The 16,817-nt window shown below is 45.4% G+C and overlaps 1 protein-coding gene across 7 annotated transcripts in view; it reads right to left on the bottom strand.

Annotated features, from left to right (window-relative positions):
* Positions 1–2,304: 2,304 nt before the first annotated feature.
* TGFBR2 (transforming growth factor beta receptor 2) overlaps positions 2,305–16,817 on the bottom strand; it is a 101,225-nt gene continuing 86,712 nt past the window's right edge. For 4 of the 7 annotated variants that reach the window (XM_081527012.1, XM_081527013.1, XM_081527010.1 and 1 more), the window contains 2 exons: positions 7,573–7,700; positions 2,305–4,834 (listed from right to left, as the gene is read on the bottom strand). In XM_081527012.1, the coding sequence (XP_081383138.1) occupies positions 4,655–4,834; positions 7,573–7,700 (308 nt within the window). In that variant the 3' untranslated portion in view covers positions 2,305–4,654. Of the gene's footprint in view, positions 4,835–6,324; positions 6,755–7,572; positions 7,701–16,817 lie in introns of those variants that run through there. The other 3 variants (XM_081527015.1, XM_081527014.1, XM_081527011.1) reach the window with 2 other exon arrangements.

Raw genomic sequence — 16,817 nt, 5'->3', positions numbered from 1 at the left:
TCAAGCCATAATATTTGTAAAAGTCCAGGTTGAATGTGTTAATTTTTTTTCTAGCACATGCTAAAAAATAGACACACACACAAAAAAATGTTTTTAAAGGCTGGCACAGTCCAAAACCTTCTGAAGGAGCGTGCACATTCGTCCTCCAGTCCTGCCCTCAGCAAGAACTTAGGCAGCACTTCTCACATGGAGGAAGCATGTCCGGCAGCACAGATGAGGACATGGACACTTCCCTGTTCTGCTTGTGCACACAGCCCCTGGGGGCGGGGGGATGAGAACGATGGTGCTGTGCGGATGGGGCAGGACATTTTGTGGTGATGTGGCCCTGTCATGCCACTGGGCAAGCCAGCCCTCAGGAGACAGTACCAAGAGAGAAGAACCAAGCATTACTCCAAATGATTGTTCCAGATTCGAGGTCCAGGACAACTTGACTCCGCAAGCAGACCTACCTCTCTGAGACCCTAAGCTTCTTACCGGAGTCTTCTGAGCATGATTTCTCATCTGTGAAATGGGCACAGTACCTGCCTCAGGGAGCAAGTCCAGGCCGGTGCTCAGTGAACGGGCATCCTCCCCAGATGACCAGTGTGCACCCAGGACAGGAGCTGCCCTGTGCTCCAGGCTTGCGGCACATCCATTTTTCTTCTGTGCTGTTAGTGCTCCCTAAGATGTATCTCAGTCTTGGCCTCTCTGGAAGGCAGCCCTGGCACACTAAAGCAGCCTAACATTGGCCAATATGCACTGAGGGCTTTCCAATTTCAATACCAACTCCAAAAGCCTTACCAGTGTTCCTTACCACAGTGGTCTCTGGTATCAGACGAAGCCTGTAAAAATTCCATTGTACACATGCTTAAAGTGAGGCATGGGAAAATTACTCAGGTCATGTAAGTGGTAAATGGAGGAGCAAGTAACTGCTAAAATTAGTAATCTCTAAAACTGCCAAGATACTAGTTAAGATAGCATTAGAACTAATGCCCACAGCAGGACAGGACCATGTCCAGCTAAGGGACCCTCAACTGGGAGCCACAATTTTGTCCCCAGGCGATATCTGGCAATGTTTGGTGATGCTTTTGGTTGTCACAGCTGTAGGGGAGGGTGTACTGTTGGTGCGAATGGATATTGGTGCAACCACTATGTAAAACAATATGGTGGGTCCTCAAAAATTTCAAAATAGAGCTACCAAACAATCCAGCAATACCACCTCTGGGTATTGATCCAAACAAAATGAAAACATTAACTTGAAAACATATCTGTGCCCCATGTTCACTGCAGCATTAAGCCAAGATATAAAATTAAGCAACCACTGATGGATGAATGGATTTAAAACTGTGGTACATATATACAACAGAATATTTTTCAGTCATGAAAATTTAAATCTTCCCATTTGTGACAACATGGACGGAAGTTGAGGGCATCATGCTTAGTGAAATAAGTCAGACAAAAAAACGCAAATACCATTAAGATCTCACTGATATGTGGAATTTGGGTGAAAAAAAAAAATTGAGATACAGAGAACACACTGGTGGTTGCCAGAGAGACAGAGGGTGGGAGTGGATGAAATGGGTGCAAGGGGTCCAAATGTATAAACTTCCAGTTAATAAAATAAGTCCCGGGGATCTAATGTATAGCATGGCAACGATAGATAATAATACCATATTGCATGTCTGAAAGTTGCTAAGAGTAGATTTTAAAAGTTCTTACCATAAGAAAAAAAATTTCTATAACTGATGATGGATGTTACCTAAACTTATTATGGTGGCCCTTTCACAATAGATTCAAATATTGCATCATTATGTTGTACACCTGAAACTAATATAGTGTTGTATATCAACTATACCTCAATGGAAAAGCTCCAGGCGAGGTGCGGTGGCTGGGTAGACAGGAAGAGGCAGGAAGCAAGACACCTGGGAGGAGAAAGATGGCGGCAGCCCGTCACTGTGAGGAGGAAGCCAGGGCAGAAGCAAGCACGCGTGGAGCCAAGGCTGTGCCACGACCCATTCGAAGCCGAGCTCTGCGAGAAGCCACGCCCTAGAGAAGCCCCTCGAGACAATGGACACGGTCCTGTTCGGAGATGCAGAGTGACACCGTGCTGGCCCTGGAATGAGGAGCAAGCCACCACCCGCGCCTGCCACGTGGCACAGTACTAAGTGACTGATTTTTAGAAATAGGGACCCGCCACAGTCAGGTGAAGATGACAGGGAGTGTGGAAAGGCTGGACAGGATCTGTCTTGCGGATTTTTCTGCAGACTACAAAATGACCAAATGAGGCTTGCGGGCTCCTAGGAACAGGAACAGGAGGCAGGAAGCTGACCTGAGTATTTTTGCTTTATTCAATTGAATAAACATTTTATTTATATAAAAGACAAACAATGCATAGAATGAAAATAAGTGCTTGACACATTTGATATAAAAAGAGTATACAGCATTCACATTCCTATTTTAATACATGAGTATTGCTGAAATGTTCCATAAAAGAATAAAACTTTCCCTTTACGTAGTGAAAAAAGTCAGTATTTTTAGGAACTACAGAATGTTATTCCTTGGTCTTTTTTTTGAATAAGGAAAAAACAAACAAAACAAGCCACAGTATCCTCTACATTCCAGTTTATGCTGATGATGACCCAGAAGTGATAAAGCTCGTTTGAGTTTTGGAAGTTCTCATAATGGGCCAGTACTCTAGAAATTCACCACTAGAGGTCAATGAGCAACAGCTATTGGGACAGCATCACCAGCCCTAAAGTGCACGGGACTTCTGGGCACTTCCATGGCATTGTGGCCAAACTGCCTTACCTCTCTCAGTCCACCTGAACCGAGAAGGGTTCCTAAAAACTCCACCTAATCCCAACTTCAGCGTGTCTGCTAAAACCCCAATGAGATGTGGCTTCCAAAACCCAAGCAGAGCTGACCTGACCATTGCCAGTCCCTCTCCAATATTCCTACCTATTTGGCTGAAAATAAGTTTCAAATCATTTTTACAAAAGAGCTTGTTATTTGCAGCATTAACACCTGTTTGTGGATTACTGAGTTTCCTATGGAGGATTAAAGCTCATTCTTTGTTCTTACCCACATGGACACAGATTTCCTAACTAACTATAGATGGGACTCCTGCATCCCACATTCAAATTCTGCAAACACTGGGAAGGTGGGTATGACTAAGAGACTGGTAACCATGACAGCAGCTTCTTGGAGCAAAGGTCTTCCCCCTTGAATGCAGAGGGGAACACTCAATATGCAAGCAAAAGAGATTTGGGTTAACGGGGACCATCCAGAGGCAGTCCCTGTCACTCCAAAAAACAAAGGCCAACTTCAAATTTTAACCCCAGGAAGGGAATCAAAACCACACTCTGTAGCCAGAGAATGATTGCGTGAATGCACATTTCTTGCAGGGGACCTTGGCTGGGGAAAGAAGGTTTAATTCCCCTAGGCTGGGAACAGCGGGAGAGGGCAGCTTCCTAAGTGTGTCTACACCGTCACCCGTGAAGGACGTGGAACAGCGAGAACTGGAAGCCATCTGTGATCTAGTCTCACTTGGGGATCCAAAATTTTTTTTGCAAAATCTCCAGATATTTAAAAAGTGGCTCAATTGTGTTAAACACTGTGCTGGCCAAGCAAAACATGCGTTCCGAGTGCCTGAAGAGACAGTCCTGACTGTGGCAGTGCCATGCTGCTGCAAAACGTGCTCAAGCCCCCTGGAGCCTGGAGCACGAGACCTACCAGTGATGCAGAGCAAGCGGAAGAGAGAAACCAAGCGTGATGAAAACCTGAACATAAAGAACCTGGAAGGGAGCTCTGTTCCCTTTTAGGAAGCAGGGAACAGTAACATAGGTATGGGGGAAGTTTTTTTAAAAAGAACAATTTCTCATTAGTACAAGGTGTGGCAATTTCACCGGTAGAGAAAACATGTCCTGATTTTTCTGTAGCTTGTGGAGCTAAAAGATGGGACTTAAATCGTTGACGCAATGAGACTTTCTGAGCTAGCTGAGGAAGGAGGTTCACAAACCAGACATGGGTGTGAAGCTCAGTGACGAGGCCAGGAGATATGATGGGACATGGGGACCTCAGGCTCTGGTCCCCAAACAGTGCGGCTCCAATCGACTCCACAGCCAAAACAGGACCCAGTGCAGGGAGTTACTACGTTGCAAAAGCAAGTGCAATGTGGCACAGCAGGCTCCGAGACCCGAGCCTCTCTCTGAAGGCCAAGACCCCCCACCCCCATGTGCCCAGGGCCCAGCACACGCGTGCTGCCAAGTGCTGAGGCTGCCCCAGAGTGCTTCCTTCTGCGCTCGGGCAAGCTCGCCCGTCCAGCCCACGTCTGGACACGTTTGATCTTTGTCCTCACCTCTTTCCACGAGTATGGCTGTGTATATATAGACATATATAGATATATATAAAACATAGCTATTTCATATTTATATACAGGCATTAATAAAGTGCAAATGTTATTGGCTATTGTAAGATCAGTCTCATTTCCTGAGGAAGTGCTAACACAGCTTATCCTATGACAACGTCAAAGGCAGAGGCTGCTTCCTGCCACCCCCTCCCAGCTTGGGGGAGGGAGCACCCCGGGTTCCAGGAAGCATCTTCAGGGGCAGCTTCCTGCTGCCCCTGCTCTTTGGCCACAGGGCGGCCACACTAGGCCGGCCGCGGGAAGAGCTATTTATTTGGTAGTGTTGAGGGAGCCGTCTTCGGGGATCTTCTCCTCCGAGCTGCTCCTCCCCGAGAGCCTGTCCAGGTGCTCCAGCTCGCTGAATCGCTCGGCCACGCACTGCGCTGTGAGCCGGGCCTCGGGGTCGTGGTCCCAGCACTCGGCCAGCGTCTCACACACCGTCTGGATGCCCTGCAGGGGGAGAGGGTCCACAGGCCCCTGAGAGGGGGTGGCAGCTTCTGGGGGGAGAGAGCCCCCACCCTGTCCCCGCCTGCAGGCCAGCTCCCCAGCCCAGCTCCCCAGCCCCATCTGACCGCAGCACTCCGGGGGCTTCTGCTCACAGGAGGCAGGGAAGCACAGACACAGCACAAGGTCCCCCAGCAGGCTTCTGGGGTACAGCAGCATCCCCATTTGTGAAAATCCCCATGAAGTGGGCTTCTAATGCCATTTCCACCTCTCTATTCTGGGGAGTGGGGGCGCAGTAACAGGCTTTACTACTGAGGGAAGTTTTAGGTTCACGGCAAAATCGAATGGAAATTACAGCATTTCCATGCCATATACCCCTTCCCCCCACATCAACACCCAACATCTGTGTGAGGCATTTGTTAAAACCAGTAAACCAACACTAACATGTCACTGTTGACCAAAATCAACCAGAGTGAGGTTCGTGGTGAGGTACAGGATCAGGGTTCTGACAAGTGTCCATCATTACAGCCCCCACTGCCCTGAACATCATCCTGTGTGTGCACCTCGTCGGCCCGCCTTCCTTTCCCGAGCCCCCAACAACCACTGATCTCTTAACTGTCTCAACAGTATTGCCTTTTCCAGAGAGAGCCGGAAGCATGCGTGTATGTCAGTCACTCGGCCGTGTCCAGCTCTTTGCGACCCTGTGGACTGTAGCCCGCCAGGCTCCTCTGTCCATGGGATTTTCCAGGCAAGAATACTGGAGTGGGCTGCCATTCCCTTCTCCAGGGGATCTTCCCGACCCAGGGATGGCACCTGGGGCTCCTGCACCGTAGGCGGGTTCCTTCTTTACTGGCTGAGCCACCAGCATTCCTATTGAAATAGGACTGACTGTTCCAGTTGGAGTGACGTGTGGGCATTAGTCTGGTTGCATTTGTCAAGTCCACACACTTTGTGAAGATCCAAGCCCATCTTCCAGCAGTTTCAAGGACACCCTCTGCCAGGCCCTTCCTCTCCAGCTTCAGGCTGCACCCTGGCAAACAGCTGTCTTCATATGTCCTGCAGGCTCTATCAGGGGGCTTGACCTAACCCCTACAAGGCCCCACTCAAGAAGGCCCATCCAGAAAATGCTGTCCACAGCAGACGACAAGGGGCTTCTCTCACGGCTTTCATTCTCATTTTGCATTGCAAATATTTTTGTTAGTTCCAGTTGTTTTTTGGAAATAAACCAGACACGGACTAAATACATAGCCCAATGAGTGGAAACAGACTGTGCCTCTCAGAGGCCCAACCCTGTGTCTGCTGGCCCCAGGGGACGGATCCATCCCAGCCCTTCCCTGAGAGCGGCACTTTCCTGTCTATAGTCTGAGCAACGGCACCCCACACCTAGGACCTGGCCTCCCTTCCTGCCCCGTGAGTGAGCCCATGATGTTGGATTAACTGTATAATTCCCCTAATTGACGGTATTGATTGATGGCCCTGTTAAGAGTGGAGTGTTGTTGTTGGTACACAAGTAACATTTATTTTATTCTGGCACTGTAATTACAGGCAGTAAATTAAATTAAATATTAAGCATTAACTTGAAATCAATAGGGCAACAAAACCTCATTAAGAGAAAAAAATGTGTTATGCAAATTCTTTCCGGAATTTTATCATCGTGAATAATGACTTCATTATAAGAACTGGACAGCAGAGGAGGCAACTGAGTTGAAGGAAACGGTATTGTACCTTCTGAGCTTAGAGTTAACACAAGACAGCTTTGCATTTTCAAAGTCAAAGAGGCTCTGCTGAAACCCGGGGAGAAACCCTGGGCCCCCACGGCTGGGTCGGCAGCCTGGGCTCCCCCGATGCTGTCCGGGCCTGCAGCTCTCAGCCCGGTGGGCACACAGCAGGCTTCCAGCTCCATCTGTCTCCTCGGCCACGCCTGACCTGTGGTTTCGGTTTCTCATCTGCATTTGCCTTGCCCTTAGGAAGCCTAGGACTTAGCCCAGCCCTCCCCGGGTGAGGGAATTCATCCCAAGGCAGCCATAAAAGGTTTACGTCAATGGAAAAGGCAGGGTGAGCTGGGAGCACGGGGGTGTGGTCCAGGGCTCCTCCCTGCTGTGCCAGAGAGGCTCTGCTGCTACAGCCCACGCTTCCTGCTCCCCCTGCTCTGACCACTGCCCCATCAAAATGCCCCCAAAGCAAAGAATCTGCTGTGGACAGCCGGCCGCATCCACCGCCTGTCAGGAGGTTCTGGAAAGACAGGTTTCCTGTTTGTTCCCCTGCCCCTGCTCTTCTTTGCCTCTCTTCATCCCGGCCGCCTCCTCCCCCACAGGCCTGCGTGGGCCTGAGTATGCGGCAGCCCCTCGCAGGCCAGCTGGCGGGCACATCCCCCTTCTTTCTCACTCCGTAGTTCCTGCCAGTGTTGAAGGTTCCCAGAAGAAAACATCTGGAACCCAGAAGAGAACAAAACGCAAACTCCCTATGGAAAGGATGAGTGGCAGAGGCTGTAAACAAAATATTTTAGTTCAGAACCAAGGGGTCTTGGACAATATGACAGGTGCCCGTCACATGATCCTGTGTGAGCCCTTTCTTACTTGTGGTAGGACATACAGTAACAAGGTCATCCCATTTTACTGAAATGCCTTTATGCAGAAAACCAAGCAGGATCACGGAACACATCAGATTGATGCCCAACAGCCTGGACTTCTCTGCTGCCTGAGATGCCCCTCTCCCTCTGGGTGAATACAACAGTCACTCCTCACCTGGTGGTTGAGCCAGGAGCTGGGAATCTCTGGCCGGCCTCGATCTCTCAGCACGTTGTCCTTCATGCTTTCCACACAGGGATGCTCCCGCACCTTAGACCCGAATGGAGGCTCATAGTCCTTCACTTCTGTTGGAGAGAGCAGGTGGACACAGGGCCTTGAGAAGGGCATGCACAGTTGGGATACTGAGTGTCAGGATGCATCTGTGATTACGCTGGGGGTGGTTTTTAATTCTAATGGATTAAAATTATAAGGAGGGGTCATAGAAGGACCTTGAAGTATTCAACACGTGACTGTTCAGTGACCATGAAGTGCTAATGGCTGGAGACAGATCAGAGAACAAGATCAACAAGGTCAGGGGATACAGGCTTTTAGGATCGTGGTTCCTGGGAGGTAGAAAAATCTTCCATATTACAAAGGTTTGTGATCCTACAAAGGTCCACAGCACATAAACAGATTTAATATGTGGTGTTAAATTTCTTGCAGATTCAGCCATATAAAAAAGGAATGAAATTGATAGATGCTGCAACACAGATTATGCCAAATGAAATAAGCCAGACGTTAAACGACAAGTATTGTATGGTTCCTTTATGTAAGGCACCTAGAGCAGGCCGCTGCACAGAGACAGGAGAGTATGGGTTGTTGGGGGATGGAGAGACTGTTCACTAGTACAGGGTTTCAGTTGGGGAAGATGGAAAAGTTCTGGAAATGGATAATGATGATGATTACACAACATTGTGAATGTACTTAATGCTACCCAACTGTACCACGTACTTTTTTTAAAATTGTAAACACTTAAAAATGGCTAAACTGGTGAATTTTATATCATGTATACTTTCCCACAGGAAGAAAAAGTTGTGGGGAGTAGTGGTTAAGAAAAAAACAGTCTACAAAGCCTCCTTTCAACAGTAATAATGAAAAAGAGGTTCAGGGAGATACTGTTTTAGAGAGATTGATAACAAATACAATTTAAAAATGTTCTCATTTCATTCTTGCATGTGTAACTGTCCAGCTTTCCCAGCACCACTTATTGAAGAGAATGTCTTTTCTCCATTGTATATTCTTGCCTCCTTTGTTGTAGGTTAGTTGACCACAAGTGTGTAGGTTTACTTCTGGGCCCTCTGTTCTGTTCCACTGATCTACATGTCTGTTTTTGTGCCTGTACCACACCATTTTGATTACTGCTACTTTGTAGTATAGTCTGAAGTCAGAGAGCATGATTCTTCCAGTTTTGTTCTTTTTCTCTCAAGATTACTTTGGCTATTTGGGGTCTTTGGTGGTTCCATACACATTTTAGGATTATTTTGTTCTAGTTCTGTGAAAAATGTCATGGGTATTTTGATAGGGATTACATTAAATCTGCAGACTGCTTTGAATATTATGAACATTTTAACTATTAATCTTTTATTCTGTGAACATGGGATATCTTTCCATTTACCCTTCTTCAATGTCTTATAGTATTTAGAGTACAGGCAGTCTTCTACCCTTGGTTCAATTTATCCCTAGGTATTTTATTCTTATTTGACTGTAAATCAGATTGTTTTCTTAATTTCTCTTTCCAATAGTTCATTAGTGTTTAGAAATGCAACAGATTTCTATATATTAATCCTGTATCCTGCAACTTAACTGAATTCATTCATTAGTCCCATTAGATTTTTGGTGGTGTCTTTAGGGTTTTCTACATATAATATCATGTAGGGTTTTCTACATATAATATCATGTCATCTGCAAATGGTGACAATTTCTTCTCTACTTATTTGGATGCCTCTTTTTTGGATGCCTCTTGTTTTCTTGTTTAACTGCTGTACCTAAAACTTCCAGTAATATGTTGAATAGAAGTGGCAACCATAGGTATACTTATCATGTTCTTAATTTTAGATAAAAACCTTTCAGCTTTTCACAACTGAGAATAATGTTAGCTGTAGATTTATCATAAATGGTCTTTATTATGTTGAATTGTGTTCCCTCTGTTTCATCTTTGTTGAGAGGTTTTATCACAAATGAATGAATCTTAGGTCCTATGCAAAGTGGCCCATGCATAAACTCTAGGTGAAGATTAGAAAGGCTGTTAATTTAAGTGGGTGGGACAATGCCCACGTCAGTGAGTCACAGGACAATTTAGAAAATAAAAACCCTACAGTACCGAAACATGTCTGAGCCCAAAGGGAAGAGTGGGCATGAGTCAACACTTTCCTCCAAAATAAATACAACCTTTGGCCTTTACTTCAAAATAACCCTGTTTAATGAGTGAAACTTTCAATAAATTGCCCTTACAGGCTTAGAATTGAAGAAGCGTTTAAGGCAAAATGACATTTGAAAAGAGATGGCTTGTTCTTGTTTATTTGACTTTCCCCCGTTCCCAGAGCCCTACTTGTGTATTTACCTTCTTCAGCTTCACCCAACTAGCAGTGCTGGCAGGATCTTGTTTTTCCTTAGTTGGGATGAAGGCTTCTCTCGCCCTCCTCGTACCCCCCATCACTTTGAGACAAGCATAAACCATCCTACTGTCTGTCTGCTTCTGCCTTCAAGAGCCCTCAGCCCCTAAATCTAGACTGCTCTGGAAGTGAGATCTGAACTCTCATTTGGATACTACTTAGGTGTCTTATTTCTTTCTTCCATTCCCTTACCTTTTTATCAGACTGTAAATTCCTAAGGACAAAGACACAGACTGAGTTTTGTGTCTTTATTCCCTCCTGAAATTATGTCTTATACGTAGGTGGCTTTCAGTAAACATGAGCTAGCTTGGATTCAAGCCAGAGCTGAGAACTGAGAATCAGAGTTTGTTCTCAGTAAGGGTTTACTCTGACCTAAGTCTTCTCTTCTCTGAAATGAATGGGCTTCTGAACTGGATGAGCTTCATGCCCCCCTACAGAGCTGTCTTGGAACCCAGTCTAATCAAATACTGATGCTCTCTTAGTGCCATGCCTTGAGGTATGTGTAATACAGTGTGATATGATAGGATCTGTATATGATAGAAACCGCTCCTTAGACAATGCATTCGTCCACTCACTCTCCCTTTCCAACCGTTTTGGCTGCCATAGCAGGTGTGGCTGGCAGCCTGCCTAAACCCCCTTCCTGAGCCATAGGCACTAGCCCCCAGCTGCTGCAGGCATTGGGTCGTAAGGGCACACACTCTCTCCCTTCTATGGAGAACTGCCCTTGGCTAATAGGAGCTTCCTGGCCTGGAGATTTCTAGAACATGACAGCCTCAGCCCTAGGGGCAGTCTTAAACCAATGACAACATGGGAGTCTGGACAGTCCAAGTGTCTTGCCTCTGGAGGATCTGACTATGGTGCAGTTCATGTCTGGATCAGGATCAGTCCTGGGGTCAGGCTGGTGGTAGTGCAGGTGGGGAAAAACGAGACTGTGGCGTTTTCCTCTTTGTGCCCTTGATTAAATAATGTGAAGAACAGCAGAGAAAGCAAGTCAAAGGGTAGGTCAGAGAGTGCCATCTTTTCAAATACCATCTTTTAAAAATTTGGGGACTTCCCTGGCAATCCAGTGGTTAGGACTCTGGTTCCACTGCAGGGGCCACAGGTTCGACCCCTGGTCAGTGAACTAAGATTCCGTGTGCTGTGCACTGTGGCAAAAAAAAAAAAAAAAATTGGAACTACCTCTATGAAAAAAGAATCAAGAAGCTTAGAGAGTAAGATTAAGTTTACCACTTAAAACAAAAGTGCTAACAGTATGCATCGTAAGTAGGGATATTGTTGGTTGTGCCTGCCTGGATCCCATACAAACTAGAGATGAGGACTTGGAAAAGAGAGGGCAACACTGTGCCTCAGTTTCCCTATCCACAGTACAAGAGAGAGCGTGAGTGCTGCCACCATCACTCAGCACAGGGCTCCCACAGTACCGGCAGGGGCTGGTCCCAGGACCAGAGGCAGATCCCAACACCTGTGGACGCCCAGTCTCCTACTTGACCCTCTGTATACGTGAGCCTTGCATCGTGAGCCTTGCATCCACGATTCAAGCAGCTGTGGATCATAAACTCAATGCCGGGGGAAGGTACACTAACTGTCTGGGACTGTGCCCCAAGGACAGCCCTCACGTGACAGCAGATGAAGACAAACCCGGAGTCAGCGGTGTGATGCTGACGCGTGTGTGGGCTCTGCGCCAGGGCCCCCAGTCCCCAGGAGGATCATGCGTCAACCGTTCCCCAGGTGACCGCCTGGTGGCACAGAGCTCACCAGCTCCCTCCACATCCTGTCTCACTTCCTGTTCCTTCGCTCCTAGGCTTTCCCTGCCTTCTTTTCCCTGCACACTGCAGAACTTGGGTTCCTCTTCAAGAGTCCAGCTGACCCAAGGGTTCGGTCCATCCCCAGGCTGACACCCTGCTCCCCACAGCAGGATCACCTGCTGAGACCAGACCCCCACCCCCCAGGGCTAGGGACACCAGGGACACCTTGGGATCTCTTTGAAAGCTTCAAACTACTTCTGCTCTAGGAAGCTTCTAGATCTCTCTGCTCTTCTTTCCACCCCATCCCAGGCTCCCCTGAGGGCCAAGGCCTCACCCCCACCCCTTGGCATCTCTTCGTCTGGCTGGAGGCTGTCAGAAGAAAACTCCGCATCTTGAGCTCTGGTGCTCAGAGGGGCCTGGGCAGTAGGGATGCTCCTCTTAAAGTCAGCATCTGGTCCACAGCTGCTGTTTTGATCGTGGTTCCAACTTCACAGAGCTGCAGAATTGTTGGCAGTTTTCCCCAGAGCGGAACCCTTTTATATCTGCCTTCGTTCCAAATTATACTGCCTCAAAACTCCGGAAGACGAAGGTTGCTATCCCAGGCTCTTCACTCCTCTCCCAGCCTCTTCCCTGCCCCCACCCCACTCCTTTCCTTTCGATTCACTTTTTCTGCCTCACAGGCTGCAGCAAGCTGAGTTTGTGTTTCTCCTCGTCTTGTGAAAATACTTGCTCAGCTGGCTGCTGTGTGTCAGCTGCTATTCAAAGGCTGATGTGGCCAGGGATTTGAAAGTCAGGCGGCCTGGGGGCCAGTTTGGCTGGGTGGCGTGAATACTGTGCCTGCCGTGCTCCCAGAGGGGGGCCCTGAAAGGACCCGCCTTCCTCCGGCTCCCACACATCACACACAAACTCTTGCATGGACACCAGACAAACCAAAAGCCAGGACAGAGATTTCTTTGTAAAAGAGAGCCAGTCTCCAGGTTTGTCCTGGAGAGATGGTGAGTTCATGACTTACTCCTTTATAAAACAAGAACACACCAGCCAGCTCCTTCCATCTTGTTCCCTCCTCAAACAACTCTGAAAAACCTGTTTTCTTGGTTTTTCTGTTGCATACTTCCAGATGACCTAAGTCTCTGAAATAACGCTATGCCCAACTCTGCTTTTTCTTTCTGCAACCATCATCCCCAGCCCTGATATTGACACATTACTTGTCTTTCTAGCTTATTTTGTTGTTATTCAGTCACTAAGTCATGTCCAAGTCTTTCGCAGCCTCATGGACTGCAGCACGCTGTGTTGGCTCTTCATTAGACCCTGTCCCTTGAGTGAGTGAAGTTGCTCAGTCGTGTCTGACTCTTTGCGACCCCATGGACTGTAGCCTACCACGCTCCTCTGTCCATGGAATTCTCCAGGCAAGAGTACTGGAGTGGGTTGCCATTGCCTTCTCCAGAGGATCTTCCCGACCCAGGGATTGAACCTGGATCCTCCCACATTGTAGGCAGATGCTTTACCATCTGAGCCACCAGGGAAGTCCCTTGAGAACAAAGACTTTTCTCACTGCTGCACTCTCAGCATTTTTAAAAATTTTATATTGGTCTACAGTTGAGTAAAAATGTTGCACTAGCATCAGGTGTACAGCAAAGTGATTCATTTATACATGTATATGTATCTATTCTTTTTCCATCTCTTTTCCCAGTTAGGTTATCACAGAATATTGAACCGAGTTCCCTGCACTGCACAGTACGCCCTTCTCAGCTATCTGTCTCATATGTAGCCGTGTGTGTATTCCAATCCCAAACGCCCCATTCACCCCTCTCTATCACCTTTCCCGTACAGCAGGCCCTTCTCGGTTATCTGTCTCATATGTAGCCGTGTGTATATTTCAATCCCAAACGCCCCATTCACCCCTCTCTATCACCTTTCCCGTACAGCAGGCCCTTCTCGGTTATCTGTCTCATATGTAGCCGTGTGTATATTTCAATCCCAAACTCCCTATTCACCCCTCTCTATCACCTTTCCCTTTAGTAACCATAAGTTTTTCTGTGAGTCTGTTTCTGTTTTGTAATTCATTTGTATCTTTTAAGGTTCTGCATATAAGCAGAAAAAGGTGTGTGTGGTCTTTTTCTGTCTGACTTATTTTACTTAGTATGATCACCTCCAGGTCCATCCATGTAGCTGCAAATGGCATTGTGTCATTCTTTTTCATGGCTGAGTAATATTCCAGCATATATATGAACTACATATTCTTTATCCACTCACCTAGCAATGGATATTTAGGTTGCCTCCATGTCTTGACTATTTTAAATAGTGCCTCAATGGACACTGAGGTGTTACCTATCCTTTTGAACCATGGTTTTCTCCAGATACATGCCCAGCACTGGGATTGCTGAATCATATGGTAGCTTTATTTTTAGTTTTGTAAGGAACCACATACTACTGTTCTCCCAGTAACAGTTTAGGAGGATTCGCTTTTCTCCACAACCTCTCTAGTATTTATTGTTTGCTCTGACTGGTGTGAGGTGCTATCTCTTTGTAGTTTTGATTTGCATTTCTCTAGTGATTACTCCAATACTTGGGCCACCTGATGCGAAGAGCTGACTCATTTGAAAAGACCCTGATGCTGGGAAAGATTGAGGGCAGGAGGAGAAGGGGACGACAGAGGACGAGATGGTGGGATGGCATCACCAACTCAATGGACATGAGTTTGGGGAGGCTCCAGGAGTTGGTGATGGACAGGGAGGCCTGGCGTGCTGCAGTCCACACAAAGAGGGTCACAAAGAGTCAGACACGACTGAATGACTGAACAGAACTGAATGATTAGCAGTGTTGACCATCTTTTCTTGTGCCTTTTGGCCATCTGTATGGCTTCTTTAGAGAAATGTCTATTTAGGTTCTGCCCATTTTTTGATTGGGTTGTTTGATATTGAGTTTCATGAACTGTTTGTGAATTTTAGAGATTAATCCCTTGTCAGTGTGGTGGTGTGCAAATATTTTCTCCCATTCTGTGAGTTACCTTTTCATTTTGTTCATGGTTTCCTTTACTGTGCAATAGGCTTTTGAGTTTAATTAGGTCCCATTTATTTTTGTTTTTATTTCCATTACTCTAGGAGATAGATCTAAAAAGACACAGCTGTGATTTATGTCAGAGTGTCCTGCCTATGTTATCTTCTAAGAGTTTTGTATTATCCTGTCCTGCCTTGAGGTCTTTAATTCATTTTGCGTTTATTTTTGTGTATGCTGTTAAAGAATGTTCTAATTTCATTATTTACATGTAGCTGTTCAGTTTTCCCAACACAATATTGAAGATATTGTGTTTTCTCCATTGTATGTGTTTGCCTCCTTTGCACAGATTAATTGACCATAGGTGCACGGATTTATTTCTGCCCTTTCTCTCCTGTTCTGTTCATCTGTATTTCTGTTTTTGTGCCAATACCATACTTTTTTGATTACTGTAGCTTTGTTGTATAGTCTGAGGTTAGGGAGTCTGATTTTTCCAGCTCTGGTTTTCTTCCTCAGGATTGCTTTGGCTATTCTGGGTCTTTTGTGTCTCCATACAAATGTAAAAAAATTTTGTTCCAGTTCTGTGAAACTTGCCACTGGTAATTTGATAGAGACTGCACTGAATCTGTAGATTGCCTTGGGTAGTATAGTCATTTTGACAATATGTCTTCCGATCCAGAAACATGGTATATCTTTCCATCTGTTCATGTTACCTTTGGTTTCTTTCATCAGCATGTATAAAATTTTTGGAGTACACGTCTTTTGACTCCTTAGGTGGATTTATCGCTAGATATTTTCTTCTTTTTGATGCAATGATAAATAGGATTGTTTCTTTAATTTCACACTCTGGTCTTTTGGTGTTAGATGATAAATAGGATTGTTTCTTTAATTTCACACTCTGGTCTTTTGGTGTTAGTGTATAGGAATGCAACAGATTTCTGTGTATTGATTTTGTATCCTGCAATGTTACCAAATTCAGGGATGAGCTCATATAGTTTTCTGGTAACATCTTTAGGATTTTCTATCTATAGTATCATGTTATCTGCAAACAGTGATAGTTTTACTTCTTTTCCAATTTGGATTCCTTTTCGTTCCTTCTCTTCTCTGATTACAGAGGTTAGATTTCCAAAACTGTTGAATAAACTGGTGAGAGTGGACATCCTTACCTTATTCTGATCTTAGAGGAAATGCTTTCAGCTTATCACCATCAGTAGGATGTTGACTGTAGGTGTGTCATATATGACTTTTGTTATGTTGAAGTATGTTCCCTCTATGTCCACCTTCTGGAGATTTTCATCATACATGAGTGTGAATTTTGTCAGAAGCTTTTTCTGAATCTGTTGAGAGGATCATATGGTATAATGATTTATTTATATCATATAGTATGAGTGTTTACTATAAGAAACAAATTTATTCTTCACTTTGTTAATGTTATGCTGATTCATTTGCAGATATTAAAAAAAAAAAAAATCCTTGCATCTCTGCAGTAAATCCCTCTTGATCATGGTCTGTGATCCTTTTACTGTATTGTTGGATTTGATTTGCTAGTATTTTTGTTGAAGTTTTTGGGTCTATGCTCACTAGTGATATTGGTCTGTGATTTAGGTTTTTGGTTTTGTTTTTTTTTATATCTTTGTCTGGTTTTGGTACCAGAGTGATGGCCTCATAGAATGAGTATGGGAGTGTTTTTTGTTTGTTGGGAATTTTAAAATCATGACTTCAATTCCATACTTGTGATTGGTCTGTTCATATTTTCTATTTCTTCTGGGTCAGTCTTGAGAGATTGTACCTTTTTAACAATTTGTCCATTTATTCTAGATTGTCCATTTTATTGGCATATAGTTGCTTGTAGTAGTCTCTTATGATCCTTTGTATTCTGTGATATCCACTGTAGCTTTTCCTTTTTCATTTCTAATTTTACTGATTTGAGCCCTCTAGTTTTTCTTGATGAGTCTGGCTAAAGGTTTGTCAATTTTGTTTATCTTTTCAAAGAACTAGCTGTCAAGTTTCACTGATCTTTATCTATTGTCTTCTTTGTCTCCATTTCATTTTTTACTGCTCTGATCTTTAT

The sequence above is a fragment of the Giraffa tippelskirchi genome, chromosome 9 (genome assembly GCF_054371585.1).
Source record: "Giraffa tippelskirchi isolate mGirTip1 chromosome 9, T2T-mGirTip1v1.2.pri, whole genome shotgun sequence".
NCBI lineage: Eukaryota > Metazoa > Chordata > Mammalia > Artiodactyla > Giraffidae > Giraffa > Giraffa tippelskirchi.
This window is presented reverse-complemented; position numbering and strand designations above follow the sequence as displayed.